The sequence below is a fragment of the Mirounga leonina genome, unplaced genomic scaffold (genome assembly GCF_011800145.1).
Source record: "Mirounga leonina isolate KUSES-001 unplaced genomic scaffold, KU_Mleo_1.0 Mir_488, whole genome shotgun sequence".
Lineage (NCBI taxonomy): Eukaryota > Metazoa > Chordata > Mammalia > Carnivora > Phocidae > Mirounga > Mirounga leonina.
The window spans coordinates 10,778,640-10,802,772 of NW_023270777.1; the positions used below are offsets into that span (position 1 = coordinate 10,778,640).

General features: G+C 57.4%; 1 protein-coding gene across 1 annotated transcript; it reads left to right on the forward strand.

Annotated features, from left to right (window-relative positions):
* Positions 1-1,687: 1,687 nt before the first annotated feature.
* Positions 1,688-23,166, forward strand: GRAP (GRB2 related adaptor protein). Its single transcript, XM_034989710.1, has 5 exons — positions 1,688-1,835; positions 7,998-8,095; positions 12,506-12,628; positions 21,249-21,417; positions 22,741-23,166. The coding sequence occupies exons 1-5, from the start codon at positions 1,758-1,760 to the stop codon at positions 22,924-22,926; spliced, it is 654 nt and encodes a 217-aa protein (XP_034845601.1). The 5' UTR covers positions 1,688-1,757; the 3' UTR covers positions 22,927-23,166.
* The last annotated feature ends 967 nt before the right edge of the window (positions 23,167-24,133 follow it).

A 24,133-nucleotide genomic window follows, 5' to 3' on the forward strand; every position in this document is an offset into this window, starting at 1 on the left:
GCCATGGCTTCTGCCATGTTCCTCTTCTTGCCCCACGGCTTTTGTTTTTTTATTTTTATTTTTAATTAAACCTTTTATTTTGAGATAACTATAGCTTATCAATGTTTTACATAGAAAAATTTCAAGCCTTCAGAAAAACTGAGAAGGGCACAAGGACACGCATAGACCCCTCATCTGCATTCACCCATTCATATCTGCTTGAGCTCCTAGTTTTTAATCTATTATCCAGAACTATATAGACACGCAGAGAAGTAAACTTAGAAATATGGACATACTCTGTCCCCCAGGAAATCTATTTCTCAAGACTCATATGAATGAGTCTCTCTTTTATATCTACATATATAATGAGTTTATATATGAGTATATTTACACATAATGGATGTGTGTGTGTGTGTGTGTATTTTCCCCCCTTCTTTGCCTGTGTAGTGGGTCTAGAAGCTCTAACAGCTCCAGGGTAATAAACCCAACTAACACCGACTCAATCCTGGGTAAACACTATCTTCCACCTCTCTGAGGAGGCTGATTCCAGGGTGACGCAGGAGAAGACTTCGATGAGCCTGGAACATACCGGCAGAAGGGACTTGTTCAGAGAAGGACGGGCACTTGGCAGAAGGACAAGCAGGCAGCTTGAAAGGGATCCCACTGGCCAAATCCGGGACAGTTTGAGCATCCCACATCAATCGTTGCAGTTATGGATTCTAACCCATTGACGAAAACAGGAAAGCAGGATGTAACCATACTGATATAAACAAAGGAGGAAAAACTCCTTTATAGAAAAAAAACAGCATGCCTGCACACTGAGCCATCCAGTTCCCATCCAATGCCACAGGGCTCTTCCTCGCTTTGCCCTTCCAGGTTTGTGTCTCCTTTCTTTCCCGGAAAGAACCAGGGTTTGAAGCAACGCCACCGCATTTATCCACTGATGCTCTTTCCTGTAATACTCATGCTGTTGTTGCAGAATTGCTATCCTGATACCATGACCCGTAATAAACCTACTAAGGAGAGGTCAAGATTTATTTGCAGTTCTCTTTGACCTTAGTATCTCAATTGCATGGAGGATGCCCAGTGTTTAAAACCGGAAGAGGCACCTTCTGAAATGGGCTTTGAGGGATGCATAGGAGTCTCCCGGGAAGAGACAGGGGAAGGGACCTGCATGTGCAAAAGGCAGGGGCATGAAAGAGCAGTGTGTCCCCCACCCACCCCCCCTTGGCTGGAGCCCAGTGTTTGTTCACAGGGCAAGAGGATAACAAAGGATGGCTCTGGAGAGGAGCAGTGGTAGGCAGGGGTAATGGCTTGGAAGTGCCTTGAATGTCAGGCAAGGAGCTCGGGGTGGACGAGGCAGGCCCTGGGGAGTTCTGAGAGGCCTTGGAGTTCAGAAAATGTGAAGGGCAGATTGGCAAGCCGGTGGGGGTGGTTGGGACCATGAGACACATTGCCCGAGCTGCCAGGAAGGCACTTTTTCTCTGGAAACCTCTGTACCTCATCTGTGACATGGGTAGAAGAGGGCACCCCCTCCCAGGGCTGCCTGGGGACTCCCCGAGAGCCATACCTGGCCTTTGGGGTCTAAGGTAGGGGCCGGGCTGCTCACAGGCTCGCCGTGCTCTGTGACTTGTCAGCTTCCTGTTTCTCCTCCCTCGGGGGCCACTTCAAAAGCACAGCTCGCTCTCAAAACAAAGGAAGACGGTCCTCGACTGCAGAGGAAGCAGGAAGAGCCGACCCTGCTCGGAGCCCAGCTGCTGGGGCCTGGGACCAGCGGGATGGAGTCTGTGGCCCTGTACAGCTTCCAGGCCACGGAGAGTGATGAGCTGGCCTTCAACAAGGGGGACACACTCAAGGTAGGGTGGCTGGGATGGGCTGAGTTGGGAGGGTGTTAAGAATCAGGGGCCCAGGACAGCCCCCCAAACAGGGTCCAGCTTCCGGAGGAGGACAGGCCTGGCTTCTCCAGGTATTGGCTGTGTGATTCTGGACAAGTCGCCTCCTCCCGCTGAGCCTCAGTGTCCCCATCTTGGAAATGGGGAGATAACTGTGACCTGTCCTTCAGGGGGCGCGTTGTGAAGATTCAAGGGGACATTAGCTTAGTGCCTGGCAGGAGTCGGTTCAACGCCCAGTTTTCCTGGGAAGAGTTTGAAAAGACAGTTGAAAAGAGGGGGAGAGGGACAGAAAAGCTTTCAGGGTGAAGAACTGTGATTTCAGTGTAGAGAAGGAGCTTCCCAGCAGTGTGGAGGAAAGGGAAAAGAAAGTCATACCACGGCTTGATTCTGGAACCTTCATTCTGTCTCCATGAGACTGAACAGCCTGGGTTGGGGTTCAGGAGTGTGATGCTCCCCAAGAGGAACCATGTCCCCTTAAGGAATCCCCTTCCTCTCTCCACCTGAGCTGCTGGCTGGGGGCCCTGGGGACATGTGGCCGGCGGGCGACAGGGGCAGGCTTAGCACCAGCACCACCTAGCCGGGGCAGGAGACATCCTGGGAGAGGTGGGTCTAGTTCAGAGGCTTCATTGACTGCTTTGAGAGCAGTTTGGGGTCTCTAGACCCAGATTTGGGGCTTGGTGGGGAGTGGGACAATGAGGACATAGGAACGGAGTAGGTGCTGGGCTCCAGCTGAGGCTCAGAGTGATCAGCCAGTGGTGGACAGGATGGATCCTTGGGTGTCCCCCAAGGCAATTATAGTAAAGACTATGACATCTCCACTTCCCTCCCAGATTCCGGTGCCCCTGACCCCCACCCCAAGATGAGTCACGTTTTCCACCAACTTTTGCTAAAGCATTAGGCAACTCCCAGCATGTTTGCTTCTAACAGAGGTGCTGGCTAAGGAAGGGGTGAGCTCACGAGGCCAGGACCACACTGGAGCATCAGGACATAAAGCAGTGTCTGGCCCACAGTAAACTCCTAATAAAACATGGGGAATGTTGTAGGAAAGAAGGAAGGACGGAAGGATTAACGTGTTAGCTGAAACGGGGGCATCCCTCCCAGGGGGATTTGCACCTCGTGTCCACAGAGACTGAGGAGGGGACTTTTCAGGCTCAAAGACTGATGGAGGAATGTCAGGCAGTGGGAAGATCTGCCTTTTTATTCCTTCCTTCCACAAACATTTGTCAAGTGATTGAGCACCTACCCTTTGCCAGGCATTGTCCTAAGTGCTGGGGATATAGCAAGGAACGAAGCAAAGTCCCTGCCCTCTGGGAGCTGACATTCCAGAGAGTGAGTGACATCAGGAGGTGATGAATGGATTGAAGAAATGAACACAGCGAGACGGAATGAGGGTGACGGTGGGTGGGAGGGGACAGGGGGACAGCTTTAGATGGGGTGGTCAGGACAGTCTCTCAGAAGAGTTAAGACCTAGGGGCGCCTGGCTGGCTCAGTCAATGGAGCATGTGACTCTTGATCTCGGGGTCATGAATTCGAGCCCCACATTGGGCATAGAGTTTACTTAAAAAGAGAGAGAGAGAGATAACACCTTTAGCTCAGCCCTGAAGGATGAGCAGGAATCAGCCATGCAAAGAGCCGGGGGAAGAGAGCACCAGGTGTGGGGAGAACAGCTGGTGCAAAGGCCCTGAGGCAGGACCATATTTGTGTATTTGAAGAGTTGAAAGGTCTGTGGCTGAAGGGCAGTGGGTGAGAAGGAGAGGGTAAGGATGATGTTGGAGGTAGGCAGGCATCAGGGCCTGTGAAAGATTTGTATTTCATTCTAAATTTATAAAGAGTTTTCAGCAGGGAAAAAAACTTGATCAAATTTACATTTTCAAAAGATAACAGAGGGGACAGGAATGGAAGCAGAGAGGGGCTCTTGCAGTCTCCTAGGTAAGAAATGAAGGTGGTTTAAACAAACACACAAAAAAATCATGCAAAATATTAATATCCTTAATATGTAAAGAGCTGTTATAAATCAATAAGAAAATCACAAACAGCATAATAGAAAAATGGGCACAGGATATGAACGGGAAAATTGCCAAAGAAGCAATGTAAGCAAGTAAGTGCCCAATTTCACCAGTAACAAAACCACCCAACTTAAAGCAAGTAACTGTTTTCCATTTGCCAGATCAGCAAAATTTTATTTTAAAAAGAATCTCCAAGGTTATTGAGGGTGTGGGAAAATGTGCACTTTTACATGGGGGTGGTGGACAGGTAAAGTGACACAATCATTCTGCAGAGAACTTGGAGAACATATAAAAACCCATACAAATCGCCATGTCCTGTGACCCAGAAATTCTGCCTCTGGAAAACTGAGACGTGATCAGAGATGTATGTGTGTTCTCTCATGGGGATTCAGGGAGCACTCTGCATGTCCGCGGGCCTCGGCTAGGCAGTGACGACTCAGCAAGGAGAAAATGGACACAGGCACTGCTCATGCAGCTGACATTCTGGTGGCAGCCGAGGGCCACAAACCAGATTAATAAGTAACATACAGAGTTTGTCAGAAGGAGACAGTGCATGGGAAAGAATGAAGCAGGCGAGGGGTGGGGAATATGGGTGCAAGTTTGCAGAGTGTGAAATCAGCCTTGACTGCCCACCTAGTGATGGTACCAAATATCATACAGCCCTGAAAATGCTATTTGGGGAGGGTGTTTAACAGCATAAAAAAGCCCATGAAGCAGCATCAAGTGGCAAAAAGCAGAATGCAAACGTTCTCTACACAGATAATCAATAGGTATTAATTTTGTGGAAGGAAAACTACCCATCATGCACTGGATTTGTGCTCTGAAAAAAAAAAAAAAGAACTTTCTAGAAAGAAATGATCCGAAAAGCTAGCAGTGGTTGGTTTTGGGAGGTGGGCCATGAGCTATTCCTCCTTTCCTTCTTCCTTCCTTTCCTTCTTTCTTTCTAAAGATTTTATTTATTTGAGAGAGAGAGCACGAGCAGGGAGGAGAGGGAGAAGCAGGTTCCCTGCTGAACAGGGAACCAGATGAGGGACTGGATCCCAGAATCCCGGGATCGTGACCTGAGCCGAAGACAGATACTTAAACCGACTGAGCCACGCAGGCGCCCCTTGCATTAGCTTTTTAATGTTCACAACAGTTTTAGATTTACAGAAAAATCGAGGAGATAGCACAGGGGGACTTGGACCCATCTGCCCCAGTGGGTAGCATCTTACATGATTAGCACCCTACCGTTTTTCCGTTAATGGACTGGTATTGATACCTTATTGTTAACTCATGAACGTAATCAGAGTTTTTGCATTGATTTGATTTTTTCAACATCTTGTCTTAAAATATTCTTTATCTTGATTCCTGAGTTTCTTGACGCCCTCTTAAATTTAGTCCCCGACGTGCCTCAGCCGTCTCACTCCTGCGAAGCCCTCTTTCTGTAGAACCGTAAAAACGTGACTGCCATGTCACGCTGTGTCCCCTCTTCTCCCGGGCCAGGGCGGCGGTGTGTGGGTTTGCGGGGGCCCTCCTTTACCTGGCTGGGCTGGGGGGGCAGGGGGCGGGGGGGGGGCGCTCCTAGAGCCATTCCATTCACTCTTCCAGCGAGTGTTTCCCGCGCGCCCCCTGGAGGTGGGACCCTGTCACAGCAGTGCCCGCAGGGGGATTCCCAACCCCTGGGAGCGCCCCTGGATAAAGCAATCTGAGCTCCGGTCTTGGAGGAAGCCTGGGTGACAGGTGCACCCACTCTGGACAAATGGCCCCAAACATCACTTCCCTGGAACAAAGCGTCCTGCCTGTCGGGCTAGGCACTTCTGGGGGCACAGCACCCCATCGCTCCCAGCTGGAGGAGGGAGGTGGGTGGCGGCTTCACCCCCATCTCTCCGTGGATGACCTGGCCCCCGAGACCCAGACTCAGGGAGCCCACAGCCTCCTCGGCATCTCCAGAGGGATGGTCGATGGCACCTCTGACCCAGTGGAGTCGACCCTGAGCCCCCCAATCTGCTCCTCGACAGCTGTGGGATAGCAGCTGATGGCCACGAGAGCAGGTGCCAACCCCCGGACTTGTCCTGGTCGCTCCCTACCTGTCTCGTGCCCGGCCTGCTGTTGAGTCCCGTCAGCGACTCTGCCGACCCCTATCCCGACCCTGACCGCTTCTCCACACCCCTCCCGCACTGCCCGCCCGGTCGGGGCCTCCCTCGCTCACCTGGGCCAGTGCAGAAGCTCCTCCCCGCCGCCTCCCCCTGCTCCCAGCCCTCCCAGTCCCCACATGGCACCCCGGGTGGAGGACGCGGTGGGAGCAAAGCCCTGAGGGCAGACCAAGGTGTGGATTTCACCAGGGAGGAGTTGGTCTCTTTCCTTTGTGCGAATTCTCATGTCTCAGAGGGGTCTGCAGATTTTGAACAATGTGAACATTAAGAATTCAGCTCATGTAACCATTGAGAACATTTCTGGGTCCTCGGAGTGGGAGATGACAGGAAAACAAAACAAAATAAAACAAAACGAAGATTCTATTCGAGATAGGACAGTCACATGGCCACACAGGACTTTGTAGTTACAAGACTGCCACATTCAGCATAGGCCACAAATGTGTCTATTTCACAGACGAAGAAACTGAGGCCGAGACTATGGAGAGAGTCAGAAGCAGACAGAATAGGGTAGTGCCAGGCTCCCGGGCATCTTCCTTGAACCCATGGCCATGGAAGGCAGCTGACAGGCTTTAAGTGTCCTATTAAGTTGGGGAATTGTTTTGTTTTCAGCAGAAGTTGTCCGGAGTCAGCCACCTGCTTCCGTCCGCCCCTGGGGCTGCTGACCTTGCCCAGGCTACAGAGACAGGAAGGAACTCAACGGGGCCTGGCAGACAGATAAGGGGGTGCCTGCCTGCAAGGCCTGGACCCAAAGGAGCAAATCTCAGCTCTTCCCAGGAAAATCGAACTAAATTGATGGCTTTGCATTGGCCTGCCCCCGGCCCTCTGCTCTTCCAATGTCCTCTACTTGGGATGCTGTTGTATATCTGATTCCCCGCCCCTCCCCCCCCAACAAATACCCACTAGGATTGAGCTAATGTTGGCATTTGCTCCAGGACTGACAGGAGAGATGCTCTCCAGGCCTTGGGTCCAGACACAAGTGGGAGGGGGAGTGAGGTTAAAAACTCATGGGCTACGGTCTCCCCTAGAGCAGCTGAGCCAAGAACCCCAGACCCCAGAGTCCTGGCTTGCCGTACGGGCTCTGCCTCCCCACTGCTGTGTGGCCTTGTTCACCTCCCATCTCTGGGCCTCAGGGTTCTCATCTGTGAAGTAGCCTTTGGGGTGATGAGCTGTCCCATGTGGGAGGCTGGCCCAGGGGAAGGAGGAAGGAGCCCCAAGACTCACACTGTACCCACTCCCCAGACCCGGCCAGTTCCTCCCTGCGGCCGCTTGGTTGCTCAGCCCCTGCAAGGCCCACCCCCACTCGGGCTGTTTCAGTTCCTCTCGGCCCACCTGCGCGGCTGCTGACAAGGGGCCCGGGTGACCTGAGCAGGCCGGGCCGCAGCCCCATCATAGCCCAAAGGCCTCCCTTATTTGCTCCCTGGTGCCTGAGTCCCCACCACCCTGAAATGACATCCCCCAACTCAGATTATAAGGGCTGTTTAAAGGCAAGTGACCCCAGGTGAACCACCAGGAGGCACCAAGCTCGGGCTGGGGCTCCCCGACCTTCTGGGGGACCTCAGACCTCCACCCCATGGCTCTGTGTGGCATATGAATGCTGTGGAGCCCCCACGCTCAGGGGCACAGCTTGGGAACTGAGGCACCCCGGATCTGCCCCCCCAAGACCGTGTGGTTTGCTGGGGGCCTGGGATTCAAATCCTGAGAGTCCAGCTCCAGCCCCCCAAAGTTCAACCCACTGACCTCCTCTGGGTCCCCAACTGTCCAGCCTGCGGAGTCTGTGACCCTCCTGGGGACAGGCTGTCCTGGGCCTGAAAGCAAGCAGGACTGAGACATCAGACATGGTCCTTGTGAGCTTGGGCAGGTCCCCAACTGTCCTCTGTGAAATAGGTCCTGGGATCCCCGACCTGGGGTCCTTGAACAGCAGGACCTCAGCAGGTGGCAGTTGTCCCTCTTCGGTGACCGGGTGACCGTGTCTCTCCTGCCCACAGATCCTGAACATGGAAGATGACCAGAACTGGTACAAGGCTGAGCTCCGAGGCGCTGAGGGCTTTATTCCCAAGAACTACATCCGCATCAAGCCCCATCCGTGAGTGGCTGCCACCCCAGGCCTATGCTCAAGGCACCCCCACCCCAGCCCCTACAGCCCAGTGTCCCCACCTGGCCTGGCCCAGCCTGAGCCGAGCTGCCCGAAAAGCTCGGGGCCTGGCACGCGCCTTGGGCACGGGGACTCCTCGCTCCGGCTTCCGTTCATCTGCCTGGGGCCCCTGTCTCTACCCTGAGCAGGGGCAGGGGACAGAGATGTGAGAACCAAAGTGGTGGCAGAGTCAGGGCCAGCCCAGGCCACAACACTGAGGATCTGGAACAGCGGGGAACATCCAGGAGGGTGCTGGAGGGACAGGGCCCCGGGCTCTCGGCTGGCTGGGCCGCTGGCTGCCGTGTGGTCTCTCTATTCCTCAGTTTCCCTATCTGTAACATAAGGAGGGCTGAGGCTTCAATCTGCAGAGGATTCTAGAGCTTTCTCTAAGAGGCTGGCTCAGCCTTGTGTGAGGATGAGGAGTGAAGGGGACAATGGAGGGGTGACGGGGGGTGTGGGAAGCAGATCCTGTGGGCCCTGCCTTTGGGGGTTTTTGGGGAGCTGGACATTGGCCAAGCAGACCAATGCCCTGCGACTGGGGCAGATTAGGAGTCACGTGTGGAGCCTAGGGAAGCCCCCATCAGGCTCACAGCAGGTGGCACCCCAGCCTGCCGCCCTGGGAATGGCTGGGGCAGAGCCCAGCCCCAGAACAGGCCCCAGTGGCCAAGAACCTATGAAAAAACCAACTGGATCTGCTTGAGACGGTGGCACAGGTAGCCCCTCACTCAGTCATTCATCAAACACTAGCCACACCCCAGGGGGGCCGGCCTGGGTGATGCTGGAGACACATGAGGAGCGCCTGGGAGTCGGAACAGCCCCATCCTGGGGGAGAGACGGGACATAAAGAAAGTACAAGATGGGAAGGCAGTCAGCCCTGAGGTAACTGGGGAAGGCTTCTCAGAAGAGGTAGCAACGAATGAGGTTTTGAAGGGCGTGTAGGAGTTAGCTAGGTAGAAGAAGAGAAAGGCACTCCCCAGAGAGGGGACAGGGAAGACGATGAGGGCGAACCCATGGCAATGGGACCGGCAGGAAGGCCTCAAATGGTGGGCCCGGGGTGGTGGGGAGCACGGAGATGGCTGAGCGGGGGGAGGGACTCCGTCAGATGTGGAGAACAGTGACAGGGCCTTGCAGGCTGGAGGGGGCAGACTGGAGGCCATGAGGTGTGTGTGACTGTGGGGTGGAAGGAGAGGGAGGTGCACCACCAGGGCGGTGTCTGGCGGGGGGCGATGTTTCCTCTTTATCTGTCTTCGAGTTATTTCCAAAGCTGCCCCCGCCTCCAGCTTCCTGTGCTGGGCAAGCCCCAACCCACCCAGGTCCCCGGCTAGTCCTCTGCTTGGGCTCCAGGCATCCCCGGCCTCCCACACAGAGGCCGCCGCCTCCCGCCTACATGGTGGCCACAGCTCCCCGATTCAGGCCCCGTAGCGGCCCCCCTGGGCCATGTGACAGGGGGCAGGTGTCTGCCCCCTGGCCTTTTATAGTCTTTCTGCCAATCAAAGGAGGGCACGAGGGAGAGATACCAGGCACCCCGGGGAGCGACCACAGGTAGGAGTGACCCCCCTGGGCCGCTGGCTGCCGTGTCCCGGCCAAGGCTGGAAGTCCAGAAGGCCCAAAGCTGCTGGGAAGCCTTGAGCAGACTTCAGGGCAAGGCCAGGCCTTTCTGGGCACTGCTGGTGGTTGAGACAAGACTCTCTACCCATTGGAAGCTGTGGAGGGTCCCGGTGTCCGAAGCCCTGGGGGTCCCTGGGGTCAAATCTGGTTACCGGTGTCTGGGACAAAGCAGGGACAGGGCTCAGGCCCCCAACCAATCTGTTGGAGGCCATGCCCGGGTATATTCTCGGCTAACCTCAGCACCTGCCCTGGCCCCAAAATAGCAAGGGGGGAACTCCAGCTCAGCATCTGACTCAGCCTGTCAGGCCCTGGGGTGCAGGGCAGTGGGGGGAGGACTGGGGTCCCAGAGGGCCTCACTCGGCCTACACCAGCCCCGCTCCTTCGCTGAGGACCCACTGTCTCCCCTGCCTGGCCAGGGAGCCCCTGGGGGGGCCGTGATGCAGACTAGGGGCCCCCAGAGGCACCCACCCAGCACTGTGCCAGTGGACGGCAGGGAGGCTTTCCAGAAGAAGGCATGGCTCACTGGGCCTGGGAGTTAGAAGTTTGCCAGGGAGGGCAGCAGACAGGCCTAAGGGAGTGCTGCGGGGGGAGGGGCGTGAGCTAGTTCATCAGGGCCCCCAACCTCCCAGGGGCCCTGCAAGCCGGGTGCCATCATCACGGTCTCATGGACAAGGAGACAGAGGAACAGAGAGGTTGGCTGGCTTGTCCAGGCGCGCCCAGCCGGCAAGAGGCAGCATGGGATTTGCAGCCCTGTGCTGTGTGCCTCCCCCCCGACCCCGGGGTTGTGCCCACCGTGGCACTGGGGGAGGGCCTGAGGCCAGGGACTTGCTGGGCAACCTTTCGGGGGATCCCTGCCCTCCTCCGAGCCTCAGTTTCCACATCAGTGAAATGGGGGAGGATACGAGGTGCCCCAAGAAGCGTGGCACTGGCATGGCGGAGAGAGGCGGGTTCTGGGGCCTTCGGGAAATGTTGCTCCTGCACTCTGTCCTTCAAGCCACCTGAGGACCAGCCTTGCCTTGTTCCGATGGGGGCGGGGCTGGCCCCCTCAGAGGGTGTGATTGCAAAAGCCTTTGAGGGTGACGGGCGCCCACACACTGACGCCTCCTGTGGGGTTTTGTGGGTTCTTTAGAGACACCCAGGCCCTCAGGAAACGCCCACTCGGGGCCCCAGTGGGCCCCTGCTCCTTCGTGGTGCCTGCACCTGTGTCCTGCTGGGGGCTTCCCGGTGGAGGAGCTCCTTCCCCCGCCCCCCAGCTCAGCCTCTGGCCTGGAAGCCTCCATCCAGGCCTCCCAAACTCCAGGGACCTGGGCTGAGCTTTCCAGATGGTTGCCTCGAGCCCCCACACTGAGCAACCATCTTTCACCCCCTCCCCTCCCAGGAAATCCATCGTGAGACGGGCTCCGGGGGTCCCCACCAGTTTGGGGTCAGCAGCGGGCTAAGCCGCACTTCTGGGTGTGGGCATCCCAGAACCAGGGCCTGAGACACGGTGTGAGGACAAGGACTTTATTTCGGAGTGGGAAGTGGGCAGGGAAGGAGCCAGTGGTTAGGGGTGTGTTACCAGTGGTGGCTGTGGGCGGGCGACAGGCACCGGGGAGGGTGGGGAGACAGCATAGTGTCCCCAGAATGTTCCATCGGGGGCAGGGGAGCTGAATGTTTATCCACCTGCTCCCGAGGAGATAAACACAACACATCACAATGTTCTGGGGGCTCAGCCCACCCTGCGCACAGTCGCTAGGAAAAAAAGCCCCAGGGCAGGATCCCAGTGTTCGCATTTGGCAGGCGACACCGTGGGGAGCGGGGACAGGGCAGGACACCATGGGGCGCTGCACCTGTTGCCCCTGCCCCAGGCTTCAAGAGCTCGGCAACATCCTGAGACAACAGGAAAAGTCCCACCTCACAGCCGCCCCCGGTGCCAAGCTCAGACTCAGGAAGCATTTGCTGAAAGAGGGAAGGGAAGCTTTACGAGGAAAGGAGTCTCCAGACCCCGCCCCTGGGCTGCTCTGGGCCTCAGTCTCCCCATCTGCACAATAAAGGGCCCAGTCAGAGACCACCTGGACGCTGCGAGGGCCAGCAAGGCCCACAGAGGCCGGGGAGCTTGCCTGGCCCACACAGCAAGATGGGCAGGACTGGCAGAGAAGCTGAGTCCTGGCCTTTCACCCGCACCCCAAGGCATTGGGGGTCGGGGGGCAATGGGGGTCTTGCAAGACTCTAAGCATTTGCCAGGAGCTTCTTCATTCCCAGTTCTATGTGGTCAGCCAGAAAAGGGACTTGTACCTGGGACGAAAAAATCCAGGTGGCCTCAGTCTGTGCATCTGTGAAATGGGTGCAGGGAGCGATCCTTCTTCATCAGACCAAAGCTGCAATTGCTTTTGTCATCCATTTTTATATTTTTTCACTTTTAAGAATCTATCATCTAAAACGGAAGAGCTCAGCTGGGGTTGGCTGAGTGGAGGTTCACTAAGGTTTGATTTTTCTCTTTTCCTAAGGGGATGTTGGCCTGGCGTGGTGGGAAAGGCTTGGGCTCGGGAGCCAAAATGCTGGGACTGGGTCCCAGGTCCTGCCTGCGCAGCATGTAACCTTGGGCTCGTCACTTTGCCTCCCTGTGCCTCAGCTTACTCATCTGTGAAATGGGTGCAAATCATACCTCCTGTGTCTCAGGACTGGTGTGAGGGTCAGCAACGTTCGTTGCCTGGCACATGGGGAAAGGGACAGCCTGGCTTTCCCACCGCCCTCACCTGCCCCCTCCCTCTGCAGGTGGTACTCGGGCAGGATTTCCCGGCAGCTGGCCGAAGAGATTCTGATGAAGCGGAACCATCTGGGAGCTTTCCTGATCCGGGAGAGTGAGAGCTCCCCTGGGGAGTTCTCGGTCTCCGTGAAGTGAGTTCTGACCCGTGGGGGGAGTGCGGAGAAGGGTGGGCAGGGAGGCACATTGGAGGTGAGCCTGGAAGCACAGGATAGGGGCTCACGGACCGAGGTGCAGGGAGTGGCATCCTTGAAGGAGGAGTAGCCCAAGCCTGGAAGCAGGTGACTGTCTGGGGGTCGGGGAATGACACGCACCCCAGGGTGGGGCCCAGAGTCATGGGACCGTGCTTGAAAAACAGGCTTGAGTCCACTGCAAGGTCTCAAGTGCCAGTGTGAAGGGTCTGGCTGGTATTCTATGAGCGGTAAGGAGCCCTCAAGGACTCATCGTGAAGGGAGGAAGAAGGATGCCGGGTTTGAGGTGATGGGAGCAGCTGGGGGCAGGAGGCGGGAGAACACCAGGCACCCAGGGCAGGTGTGCAGGACGTGCTCCGGACAGGGTCCCGCCATATGGTGTCGTAACCGAGATGATGGACTACGAAGCCAGGCTGCTTGGGTTCCTATTCTAGTTCTGCCACTTCCTGGCTGTGTGACCTTGGGCAAGTCACTTAACCTCTCTGTGCCTGTTTTCTCTGATGTGAAATTAGTCAATACAAAGAATACATGAGTCTATATATATATATATGTATTTTAAACATTTTATTTATTTATTTGAGAGAGAGAATGCGAGAGAGAGAGCACAAGATGGGGGAGGGTCAGAGGGAGAAGCAGACTCCCTGCTAAGCAGGGAGCCCGATGTGGGACTCGATCCTGGGACTCCAGGATCATGACCTGAGCCGAAGGCAGCCGCTCAACCAATTGAGCCACCCAGGCGCCCTATATATTTTTTGAGTCAACAGATGTAGCACGATTAGAATAGTGCCCGACATTGAAGCGGGGTGGCCATGCTGGGAGGGTCTCGCTTTGTGATATGCGGCAGCCTCTGGGCAGTGCGGAACCCAGTCCGAAAGGCCACAACTGGGGAAATAGAGGAACCCAGGCTGGAAGGTAGAAAACAGGAATAGGAGTTGGGGATGAAGGGGTATGGTCCGTCTTTCCTATTCTTGGTGTCTGGAACAGTAGGATTTAGATGCAGAAATTCAAGGACTATTCATTAAGCTACCTGTCATGGGCCAGGCTATTCTAGAGGCTGGGGAAATGACAGTAAAAACTGCCCTTATGGATTTATGTCTGAGTGGGGGAGACAGCGAACAAGGAAGCAAAAGCATCCAGCAGGAGTCAAGTGGTCAGAGACGGCCGCTCTGAGGAGGTGGCATTTGAACAAAGACCTGAACCTGGAAGCGGAGGCTGCCCAGGTCTCCGGGAGTGAGGACCTAGGAGGGGAGATTTCTGGGCAGACAGAACAGCAAATGCAAAGGCCCTGAGGTAAGATGCACTTGGGGCATGTTGGCATCCACAGGAGCAGAGAATCCAGGTGGAGAGAGGTGGGGCATACGATCAGAGATGGGGCTGACAGATCCTGGCAAGGAGGTAGAGTTTTCTCTCCGAGCCATAGGGAGCCACGGAGGGTCTGGAGCAGGGGGAGATGTGATGGGCTTCCATTTTTCAGCAGATCCCTCTGGCTGCTACAAGGAGGAAGGATGGTTGGCCAGGGAGGAGCCAGGCAGGAGGTGACGGTATCAGGGACTGCGGTGGGGGCTGAAGGCATGAAAAGCGGCCGGATCAGGGAATGCCATGGATCTGTGAAGTCAGGGCCAGCGGTTAGGGTCTCCGTGGGCAGTGGGCACAGAGCCTCACTGTCACTGAGAGCAGTCTTGGGGTGGCAAGCTTGCAGCTGGAAGGAGGCCCAGGTGCTGGACTCTGGAGCTTGGCGGTGTGGCCGCTAAGAGGCCGTTTTCCTAGGACCGGGTTGGTTTGCAGTCGATGGCGTGATTGTCCAAAGGATGAATGGACCCGGGACCATGGTTAATTTGACGGTTAATGCAGGGGGTGGGGGTGAGGAGGTAAGTCAGTGCCTTCCAGGCTCTTCCAGACTCTGGGGTGAGCTCTGTGACTGGTGCGCTGTTGGCTGGTCCATTTCTGTTCCGGAGAGTGGTGTGCAACGTGCACACCAGAGCGCTGCGTGGTGGTGATCTCCTCGTCTGGGCCTGGCGGCACCCGTGTGGAGCAGACTGCTGTGGTCAGGAAGGCTGCTGGGCGGTGGGGGAGGGGGGGGCGTGCATGTAAAAATGATCCAACATCATGAGAGGTCACAGCACTTAACTGATCCCCTCCAAGCTCTGCAAGCAGCCATGGGCTCTTTTCGCTTTCTTCCGCACCCGTCAATCCCTCCCCAACGGGGAACAGGCTGGTTACCCTGGGGGATGGGAGTGGCTCTGGCCGGGCTTGAGCCTCTATTTCCCCATCTTAAAAATGGGAGCACCGTGGGCGCCTGGGTGGCTCAGTTGGTTAAGCGACTGCCTTCGGCTCAGGTCATGATCCTGGAGTCCCAGGATCGAGTCCTGCATCGGGCTCCCTGCTCGGCAGGGAGTCTGCTTCTCCTCTGCCCCTCCCCCTTCTCATGTGCTCGCTCTCATTCTCTCTCTCTCAAATAAATAAATAAAATCTTTAAAAAAAAAAAATGGGAGCACGGTCAGGGAGATGCTGTGAGTTCTTAGTCCTGACCCCACCCCCACCGTTGCCCATGGTTGTGGACACCTGGAGTGCCCTCCCCCCGGGTCACCTTCCCACTTCCACAGCCCAGCCCCCACTTCCCTCTGGGGTCCCTGCAAAAGCAGGAAATGTCAGTTTTCCATGTGCTGGCTGGACAAGGACTTGGTCATCTGGGAATGGCGCCCATCAGGCAGGCTGGGCCAGCTTCAGGTGCCTCCTGGAATCAGTTCCAAAGTCCAAGATCATCCAGCAAAGCAGGGGCACAGGAGACTCACTGGGATAGCTTCTGCAGCCGAAGCTGAGGGGAGGTGGTGACCTTCCCAACCAGCCCCCAACGGCCCCCCTAATCCCCCCTCCCTCCTCTGCTGACAGATCACACTCCCTGAACTTCCAGCATTAAGACCTTGTGCACTGCCCTCTTCTGGCGTTTCTCTGTAAATGCAGCCCCACCTGTGCACATGCGCAGCTTCAGACCCAGGGGGGGGAGAGAGAGAGAGAGAGAGAGAGAGAGAGTGTGTGTGTGTGTGTGTGCGCGCGCAGGGCGGGGTCAAACCAAGGAATGAGGTGGGAAAGTAGACACCGCCCGGCCCAGGGGTCTTCATGATGAAGGAGGTGACATCTGAGCTGGACCCTGAAGCCTGAGTAGGAGTTTGGTGCCCAAAGAGAGGAGAGGGTATGCAGGCACAGGGACCAACAGGTGCAAAGATCCGGAGCTGGGACAGTGAGGGGTGGGTTTGGATAGCAACAAGTTTGACCAGGAGGGACAACAGGCAGTAATAGGATGCGGTTGGTGAGCAGGGGAGCCAGCACCAATGTCCTGGGAAGAGGTCTGGGAGTGTCCTTCAGACAGTGCCCCTCAGCACCTCCCCCAAGGCGTCCTGGCCAAGCCCCCCAAGGTCAGAACCAGCAGGGGCTTCCTGGGCTCAGCTAGCTGTGGTTTGTGCACAGCGCCACCAGGTGGCGTCCTCCACCCTTGGTTTCGTCCCAGTGGAGCCAGGCCTCCTAGGTCCTGCTCCCATTCTTGGTCCCTTGTCTCTCATGGGAGCGTTTCAGTGGCCCTTGGAGGATCACTGGGCAGGGATAGAGTAGGAAACAGACTCAGAGGGCATATATGGCTACGAGTGTGGGCTTTTGAGCAAGAATCTCAGCTCTGATACCTCCTACCTGTATAACCCTGGGCAAGTTACCTTCTGAGCCTCAGTTTCCTCATCTGTAAAATGAACATCCAGGTCAAGTGCTTTGTATGCTGCCTAGCACATAGTAAGTGCTCTAAAAATGCTGGCGATCGTAGTCATCATTATATTACCCTTTAAGAGCCACACAGTGCTTCCTAGCCCCCTGCCCACGAATCCGGGGCTATTCGAGAAGGGGCAGTGACATGGAGTGGCAGGGAACCCAGTTCTTGTCCTGACTTTGCTCAGAACCTGCTGTGAGGCAGGCCCTGGCTTTCTTCTTGGCTGTAATGTTTTCATCTACAGCGTGGAGACAATAACCCCAGGTGTCACAAAGTCCGGGGACCGAGTGGCCCTCCAGAAAAGTGACAGCTGTGCAAATCCATGCGTGAGAGCATCTCTGCCTTCGCTGACTTGGCTCTTGGGGACTCTGACCCCATGACATGTGGCATCTCTCACATGCTCATGCCAAGCCCCATAAAGCTGTCAGAGGTGGGGTTTATGGGCCTCGGGCTGCCCCGTGGAGCGATAGTGGTCACGCTAGATGCCCTTTACGAGCTTACAGAGGGCTACTTCCTCTCCACCTGCAGGGGCATGTCTGAGCGGGCAGCCAGCAGACCGGCAAGCATGGTTGGGGCGCAGTGCCTGGGCTGTGTGACTTTTGCTCCACACCCCCATCCAGGTTCCTCTGCTGTGAATGGCAGTTGGTTCCCAAGTGAGGTATTGCGCTTCCTTTCAGGCCAGAGGTGCCCTGGAGTCAATGCACGTGTGTTTGCTCTGGCCAGTGGGTACCTACTGTGCACCAGGCCTCGTCCCAGGCGCTTGGGATGCAGCCATGAACAAAATCGGACAAAGCTCCCTGTCCTTTAGGCACTCATTTCCCCTGGGGTGACAGACAAGAAACAATTAGCAGATTATATAAGATCTTGGGAGATGATAAAGGCTCTTGGGAAAATGAAGCAGGACAGAAGAGGTGGCAGAAGGTGGAGGGCGCTACCTTACGCAGGCAAAGACGGAGAGGGAGAGGAAGCCATCCCCAGAAGCCTGGTTTGCAGGAAACTGAAGCTCAGAGAGGTGCAGTAACTTACCCAAGGTCACACAGCAAGGAAGCGCAGAACAAGTGTCCATTGACCTTCTGTGCCCGGGCAGACCCGTTCGACCTTCCATCCACCTTTTCTGAGTCCCAAAGACCCACGGGTCCCTGCCAAGGTCACTCTGATCCTATTTTACGCCTGCTGCAGTTCATGTATTCTACCCCTGCCCTTTTCACAGATGAGAAAACTGAGGCTAGAAGGACCATGCCTCGTGGCCATCACCCCGCGGGCAGTTAGCACGCAGGCCTCTGCCCAGGAGGACCCACCACGGGCCCTAGTTGGGGCAGTCCTGGGGCTCCTGACCTTACCCCAGCCTTCCTCATCCTCCCTGCGCTGCCATTGTCCCCTTAGCTGCTGCCACCACCAGGCCAGAAAAACCTGCTGGGCAGGACAGACGGCTGCTAGCATCAGGCCTCACTTGGTCCTTGAGGCTTTTGGGACAGCCCAGAGGCCAGGCCCTGCCCCTCAGCCCCCTGGGGAGGTGGCTGTGGGGGTCACACACAGAGACAAACACACCCATGGCTGCAAAGAAAGGGACCCATATGTGAAGTCACTGTGGCAGAGCAGAGAGAGAGAGGACCCCCCCAGAGAGAGAGAGGACCCCCCCCCCAAAGACACACACACTCAGATATGATAGAGATGGACACACAGGCCAGGACACACGCACAAACCTCCTGGGCACTTGCCCCTTTCCTATCTCATCTCCCGTTCTCTACTCGCTGATCCTCCTGTGTGATCAGGGAGAATGGGGGTCAAAGTGGGATGCCCTCACCTTCCCATGTTAAGGGGTCCAAACCACACAGAACCCCTCTCTTTCCACTCAAACATATCTCCCCTCCAGGCCTTTGCATACACGATTGTCTGCAAATTCTTCTCCAGTCAAACTCCTACTCATACTTCAAAGCCCAGGTAAAATGGGCTTTGAACTTTCCAGGTGGTCACTTGGGGGTTGAGATCTCGTTCGCAAACCTACCACAGCTTCTCTGCCCCCTTACCCAGAGGGGCCGGGCCGCCCATACCCCAGGCTCCTCTCTGGGGACAGCCCCGAGTCAGAGCCTTCTGCCTCTGCTGCACTGGGGGGCCCAGACACGGAGTCCTTGGGGTCCCTGTTTTCCTGGCAGATTCTCACTTGCCCAGCGTTTGGTTGAGAGACACTCCTCCCCATGCACCCCTGCCAAAGTCTAGGGGCTGGGGCCACCCCGATCGGCTGGGACAGGGCACTCAGGAGTCATCGGGCTCAGAGGTGACTCAAGGAAAGTGCGTGGCCTCTGGGAAGCTGTGGCAGGCCAGACAGGGCAGGAAGCACCCTCCGCCTGCCTGCCCTAGTTCCGCCCCAGGAACGTAGACCTGATGTCCCCCAGCTGACAGCACCGGCCGCTTAGTCACCTGGGAACAATGCTTGCTGACAGCACACAAGCGGCTTTGTCTCAGGTTTGGGGATCTTTGCTCCACCTGGTCCCAGAGCCTCTTGGGGGCGGGAGTGGGGGGAACTGGCTCCCTTTGGAGCTAAGCTGCCCTGAGATCTGGATACGTCTTAGAGAGGGTGTCGGGTCTATTTCAGGGCCAGGACACCTGGAGGGCTGGAATCACAGCTCAGAGCAAACAGGAGAGGGTTTTCAGGAGCAAACCACCCTGATGAGCACTTCTTAAGCCTTGGGCCCTGACGCTCCATTCCCCGAGTTCAGCCTCTCCCAACTGGGCTAGACCCTCAGGGCCTAGTCTTGCCTCCCTGCCTTTTCTGTGTAAGCCATTAGGAGCAATGGGTTAGAAGAAGGCTGTATGAGGGGCTGAGGAACCTAAGGAGACCTCTGCCTCTGACTTAGTTGGGCCATTTTACCTGGGCTTCGAAGTATGAGTAGGAGTTTGACTGGAGAAGAATTTGGAGACAATCGTGTATGCAAAGTCCTGGAGGGGGGATATGTTTGAGTGGAAAGAGAGGGGTTCTGTGTGGTTTGGACCCCTTAACATGGGAAGGTGAGGGCATCCCACTTTGACCCCCATTCTCCCCCCCAGACACACACACCTTGAACAATTCTTTGTCTTCAGTCTTTAATCTTAAACGTTTAACAAAGCGGCACAACAACCCCAGGGCTGACAGGGGGAGGAGGTGAACGGCAGGCTGGGATGAGACAGCAGGAGACCTGGGGGGCTGCGGGTGACCGTCCCGTGCTCCTGTTGGGGCCCTGCAAGACCCTGGACTGTGGGCCTGGAGGACCCCAGGCTGTGGGCAAACCCCAGCTTACAAAATTGTTTAACAAGATTTAAATTTAGAACCCAGGAGATGTTTTTTCCTTTTTACTATCAAGTCTCCAGACCACTGTTTGGTTCTCACTTAGTCCTGCACAAAATGAGAGCACAACCCGTGGCCCAGGTGGCCGAGGGGCCTGTGCCCGCCCGGTGGCCAGCCTGTGCCCCCAGCACACATGCGTGGCCACGCCCACAGGTCCCGGGCTTCCTGGGCTCTCAGCTCCACCAGCCCGGGGCAGGTTCCTAAACCAGCTTCTTCCTGCGGGGAAGCCGGGGCTCTTCTGTGTTCTCCCTGCAGCTGCCGGGAGCCCTCCCCTTCCTTGGGCAGGTAAGGACACTGAGGCCCAGGTGAGCTGACCAGAGCCCGGGAGGATGGCTGCGATACAGCCAGGCACAGAGGCTGAGAGAGGGAAGGCCTCCTAGGGGTCACAGCCCAGGGAGTAGTCCTGGACTTGGGATGACAAGGTCTGGGACATTATCAATACCACAGTTGGAATAATTATTATTCCTATTGTTATACGATGAGAACCAACAGGGGAGCGTGCTGGAATGACACTTGACATGAGGCCCCAGCTCTGGCCACAAATGTGGCCCCAGCCCTGGCTTTGCTGCCGTGTGACCCTGGGAAGGTCACAGTTTGCACTTGGAGCGTCAGTTTCCCCACTGTACAAAGGGCCCGATTTGCACCTCCTGGGCCATGTGGTGGGCCCGGCCTGCAGCAGCGAGGGGAATCACAATGGTTTGTGCTACCCCTTGTCCCAACCCACGCCGGTACCCTCTCCGGTCCCAATCCATTGTGGCCTGTCCTGGCATGGGACATGAGGCATGTGGGAAGAGAGTATATGAAGTGTATGAAGGAAATGAGGCTGGGCACGTAACCGGGGCCAAATCTTGAGTCCGAGGTGTTAAGATTTTATCTGGAGGGTAATGGGGAGCCATAGATGGTTCTTGAGGTAGGGGGGCAGGAAGAGACAGGAAGCACCCAATACGGAGGCAGGCTTTGTCTGAGTCAGGATGGTCTTAGGACTCGCTCCTCAGTGGGACTGCAAGGCCGGGAGAAGGATGGGGGGAAATGTCACGGCTGGAGAAGAGCTGTGTGACCACTTTTTCCGAGGAACCCATTTAATGTTGCCGATCAGCCATCCGCAGCACTTTCCGGACACTTACCCAGAAGGGAGGAGCTACCATTATGAAGAAGCTGAGATTTAAAGTTCAGTGATTTGCCTAAGGTCACACAGCAGCCCAGTGGCCTCTTCCAGCGCCCACACCCTTAATTCCATAGCCCACCGCCGAGGGGGATTCACCAGGTCTCACGTCCCGCCGGGTCAGTGGGCCCGGCCCCTGCCCTCCCGGACCTGCCCCTTCTCCTGCCCGCAGGTGTTCCCCCCTCCCCGCCCCCCATCCTCCCCCCCGGGAGCCAGAGCGACCAGCTACCCGGTGGGGATGAGGAGGGAGGCCCCGGGGCTGTGCGGGCAGGGACGGGGCCCCCCGGGGGGACCCTGGGTCCCGGCTCAGGGGGCTCCTCTCCCCCAGCTACGGCGACCAGGTGCAGCATTTCAAGGTGCTGCGCGAGGCCTCGGGGAAGTACTTCCTGTGGGAAGAGAAGTTCAACTCCCTGAACGAGCTGGTGGATTTCTACCGCACCACGACCATCGCCAAGCAGCGGCAGGTCTTCCTGCGGGACGAGGAGCCCCTGCTCAAGGTAGGCGGGCGGACCCGCGGGCGCCTCTCCGCGCCTTCTGCCTTCCCCGGGGGCTCGACACCTGCTGGGGCCGGGAGTGGGCGTGGCCTCCCGCCCCGCCCCGCCCCTCGCAGCCTGGTGTCCCAGGAGGAGGGGGCCAGGCCAGGCTCTGAAGTCCCATTCTGGTGGCACCGCAGTAGGACCAGCAAGGGTGGGAACGCAGAGGGAGAGAAGGGGAAGGAACAGAGTGGACATTGCAGGGGGCACCCCGCGTCTGGCTCGTTCTCAGCTCGCGGCGGCGCCCTGCGTGGGCACAGTAGGTACGCGTTTTGAATGCACGAGGGTCCTGATACCCTGCGGAGCCACGTGGCTGCCATGCACTGAGCTGGGCTTAGTCCGCTGGGGGCCTCATCGTCGCCATTGTACAGGTGAAGAAACTGAGGCTCCCCCAAGACCACCTGCGGGGTCGGCTCCGTCCTGGTTTGTGCCCCCAGGATGCTCGGCCTCCTCAGCCTGACCGTGGGGGCTTGGCTTAGCTGTGAGCGCTCAGTCTTAGCGAGCTTTGGCCCTGCTAGGCCTCTGTCCCCGACCTCCATTCTCTCCCCTCCACCGTCGGCCAGATCTGCCTTTGGAGAATGTGAGGGAGCCAGGATGGAGCTGGGGAGGGTGGGGGCTGCCTGACGGCTCCCCACACCCACTGCTTCACTCCAGCCTGGGCCCTGGGGTCACCCACCCTGTGGGACCCATGCTACCGCCTCCTCCTTCCTGGGCAGAGAACTGCTAATTAGAGCCTGTCTGCTGATCCTATCACCCATCCTGGATAAGATTCCACAGGCTCAGAACAGAGATCCTGGTGGGGCAGGCAGGGCCGGGACACCGGGTATAATCGTCACGGCGCCGGGCCGACGTGCCTGCAGAGAGCTTTGTCCTGCTGCCATTTGCAGATGGGGAAACTAAGTCCCACAAGGGCAGGGTCTTACCCAAGGTCACCTTGGGGTAGAGATAGGAGCAGAACCCAGGCCTGAGAGCTGGGAGCAGCTCTTTTTGGTGACACCCTCTCCCTCAAAGCCTGGTCAAGGGCAACAGCCGTCAACCCTGTTCTCAGCCACACAGCACTTTACAGTTTATAGGGCCTGTTCCTGCGGACCAGACAGTCCTGTTGGTCTGTGTAGACACAGTCTCTGTGCGGCAGACATTCAGGGGGCAGGCAGCGGGGGGCTCTTGGGGTGGGGTGGCCATCTGTCTGGATTTGGAGTGAGAAGCGAGTTTGAGCTCAATTCTGCTCTCCCACCCGCTGTTGGGGCCTCCTGAAAGGTCCCCACTAACCACCCCCTTCCCTCACAGCCCTCCCAGGCCTGCTTTGCCCAGGCGCAGTTTGACTTCTCGGCCCAGGACTCCTCACAGCTCAGCTTCCACCGCGGTGACATCATCGAGGTCCTGGAGCGCCTTGACCCCCACTGGTGGCGGGGCCGGTTGTGTGGACGCATCGGCTTCTTCCCGCGGAGCTACGTCCAGCCAGTGCAGCTGTGACCCAGTGGGGCCCGGGGGCGGGGGCAGAGCCGGCAGATCATCCACCCGCCAGACACTGAGGTCCCGAGAGAAGACGTGGACGCCCCGTCCCCGGGGCCCACAGGACTCAGCCGAGGGTCTTGGACCCGAAAGTGGGTCTTCCCACTGCCGGGCTAGGCGCCCACTGCTTTGCACAAACTGGGGTGGGCCCCGGGGCCCAAGAACCACTGTAATGTTCAGTGCCCGGCAGGCAAGGGGAGCCCCCGGGGATTCCTGCTGGCCTCTTCCCCTTGGCTACCAGCTGCGGGGTGCCCTTGGGGGAAGAAGCCCCCCCACCTCCAGCCGTCAATGGCCCCAACCTCAGGGAGAGTTGAGGACTCCTAAGTTGCAGGCCTTTGGGGGTTCTGCCCAAGGAACCATGCGTATGGTAGGTGGGTTCACCTTGGGCTGACCCTCTGCTGGGCCCACCTGCCCCACCCTCAGATGGCCCCTTGAGGGGTGCTGGCTACTGGGAAGGTGGCTTAGTGATGAGGGACAGGATAGGGGCTGCACACCTGTTGGCCTGGACCGATGGACTGACTCCAGGTGGAGACCGACTTCTCGGCAGCCCCATGAAACTTTGGGCTCCACTTGCGTGTCCCACACCCCCGCCCCACCACGGACACTTTGGGGAGACCCACAGGAGGTGGGCAGTGATGAAAGACACAGAGGGAGGCTCTCCTCTCCCGCAGGCCCAACACAATGGACAAGCTCCGTGGCGCAGGCCTGGGGCACGGACACTTGGAGGACCTGCCCGCCCTGGCTGTCGTTTGCTGGGGTCCAAGTTCTGCCCAGACCCGGGCCCCCGAGCTCAGCGAAACTACAGGCCAGGTGGGAAGTCAGGGCCGCTGCTGGACTGGGAGGTCTAACGGCATCTGGAATGGGACCCTGGCTTGAGGAAAGGTGGGGTGTCCACACAGAATGTGCAACCAGCAGCAGGTAGCAAGGGGCACCTGCCCAGGGCCTCGGCACCTTTGGGAGCAGGAAGAGTGAGGGGGACTCAGAAAGTGCTTTGGATGCCAGGCTGGTGGAGGAGGGGGCAGTGAGCGGGAAGGGAGGGACAGGAAGATCTCATGGCAGCTGGGAGCAGGTGGGATGGGGGCAAGAGCCCGGGGAGGGGGCCCTAGGCTCTCCCTCTGCCCAGGGCTGGCCAGCGACCCTTCAAGGCCTGAGCTGCTCCTGACCTGGG

Excerpts from the sequence above, each read along its gene's own strand:
- GRAP (XM_034989710.1), top strand. The coding sequence starts at position 1,758 with ATGGAGTCTGTGGCCCTGTACAGCTTCCAGGCCACGGAGAGTGATGAG. Across the intron at positions 8,096-12,505 it reads ATCCGCATCAAGCCCCATCC|GTGGTACTCGGGCAGGATTT; the intron begins GTGAGTGGCTGC and ends CTCCCTCTGCAG. Across the intron at positions 12,629-21,248 it reads GAGTTCTCGGTCTCCGTGAA|CTACGGCGACCAGGTGCAGC; the intron begins GTGAGTTCTGAC and ends CCTCTCCCCCAG.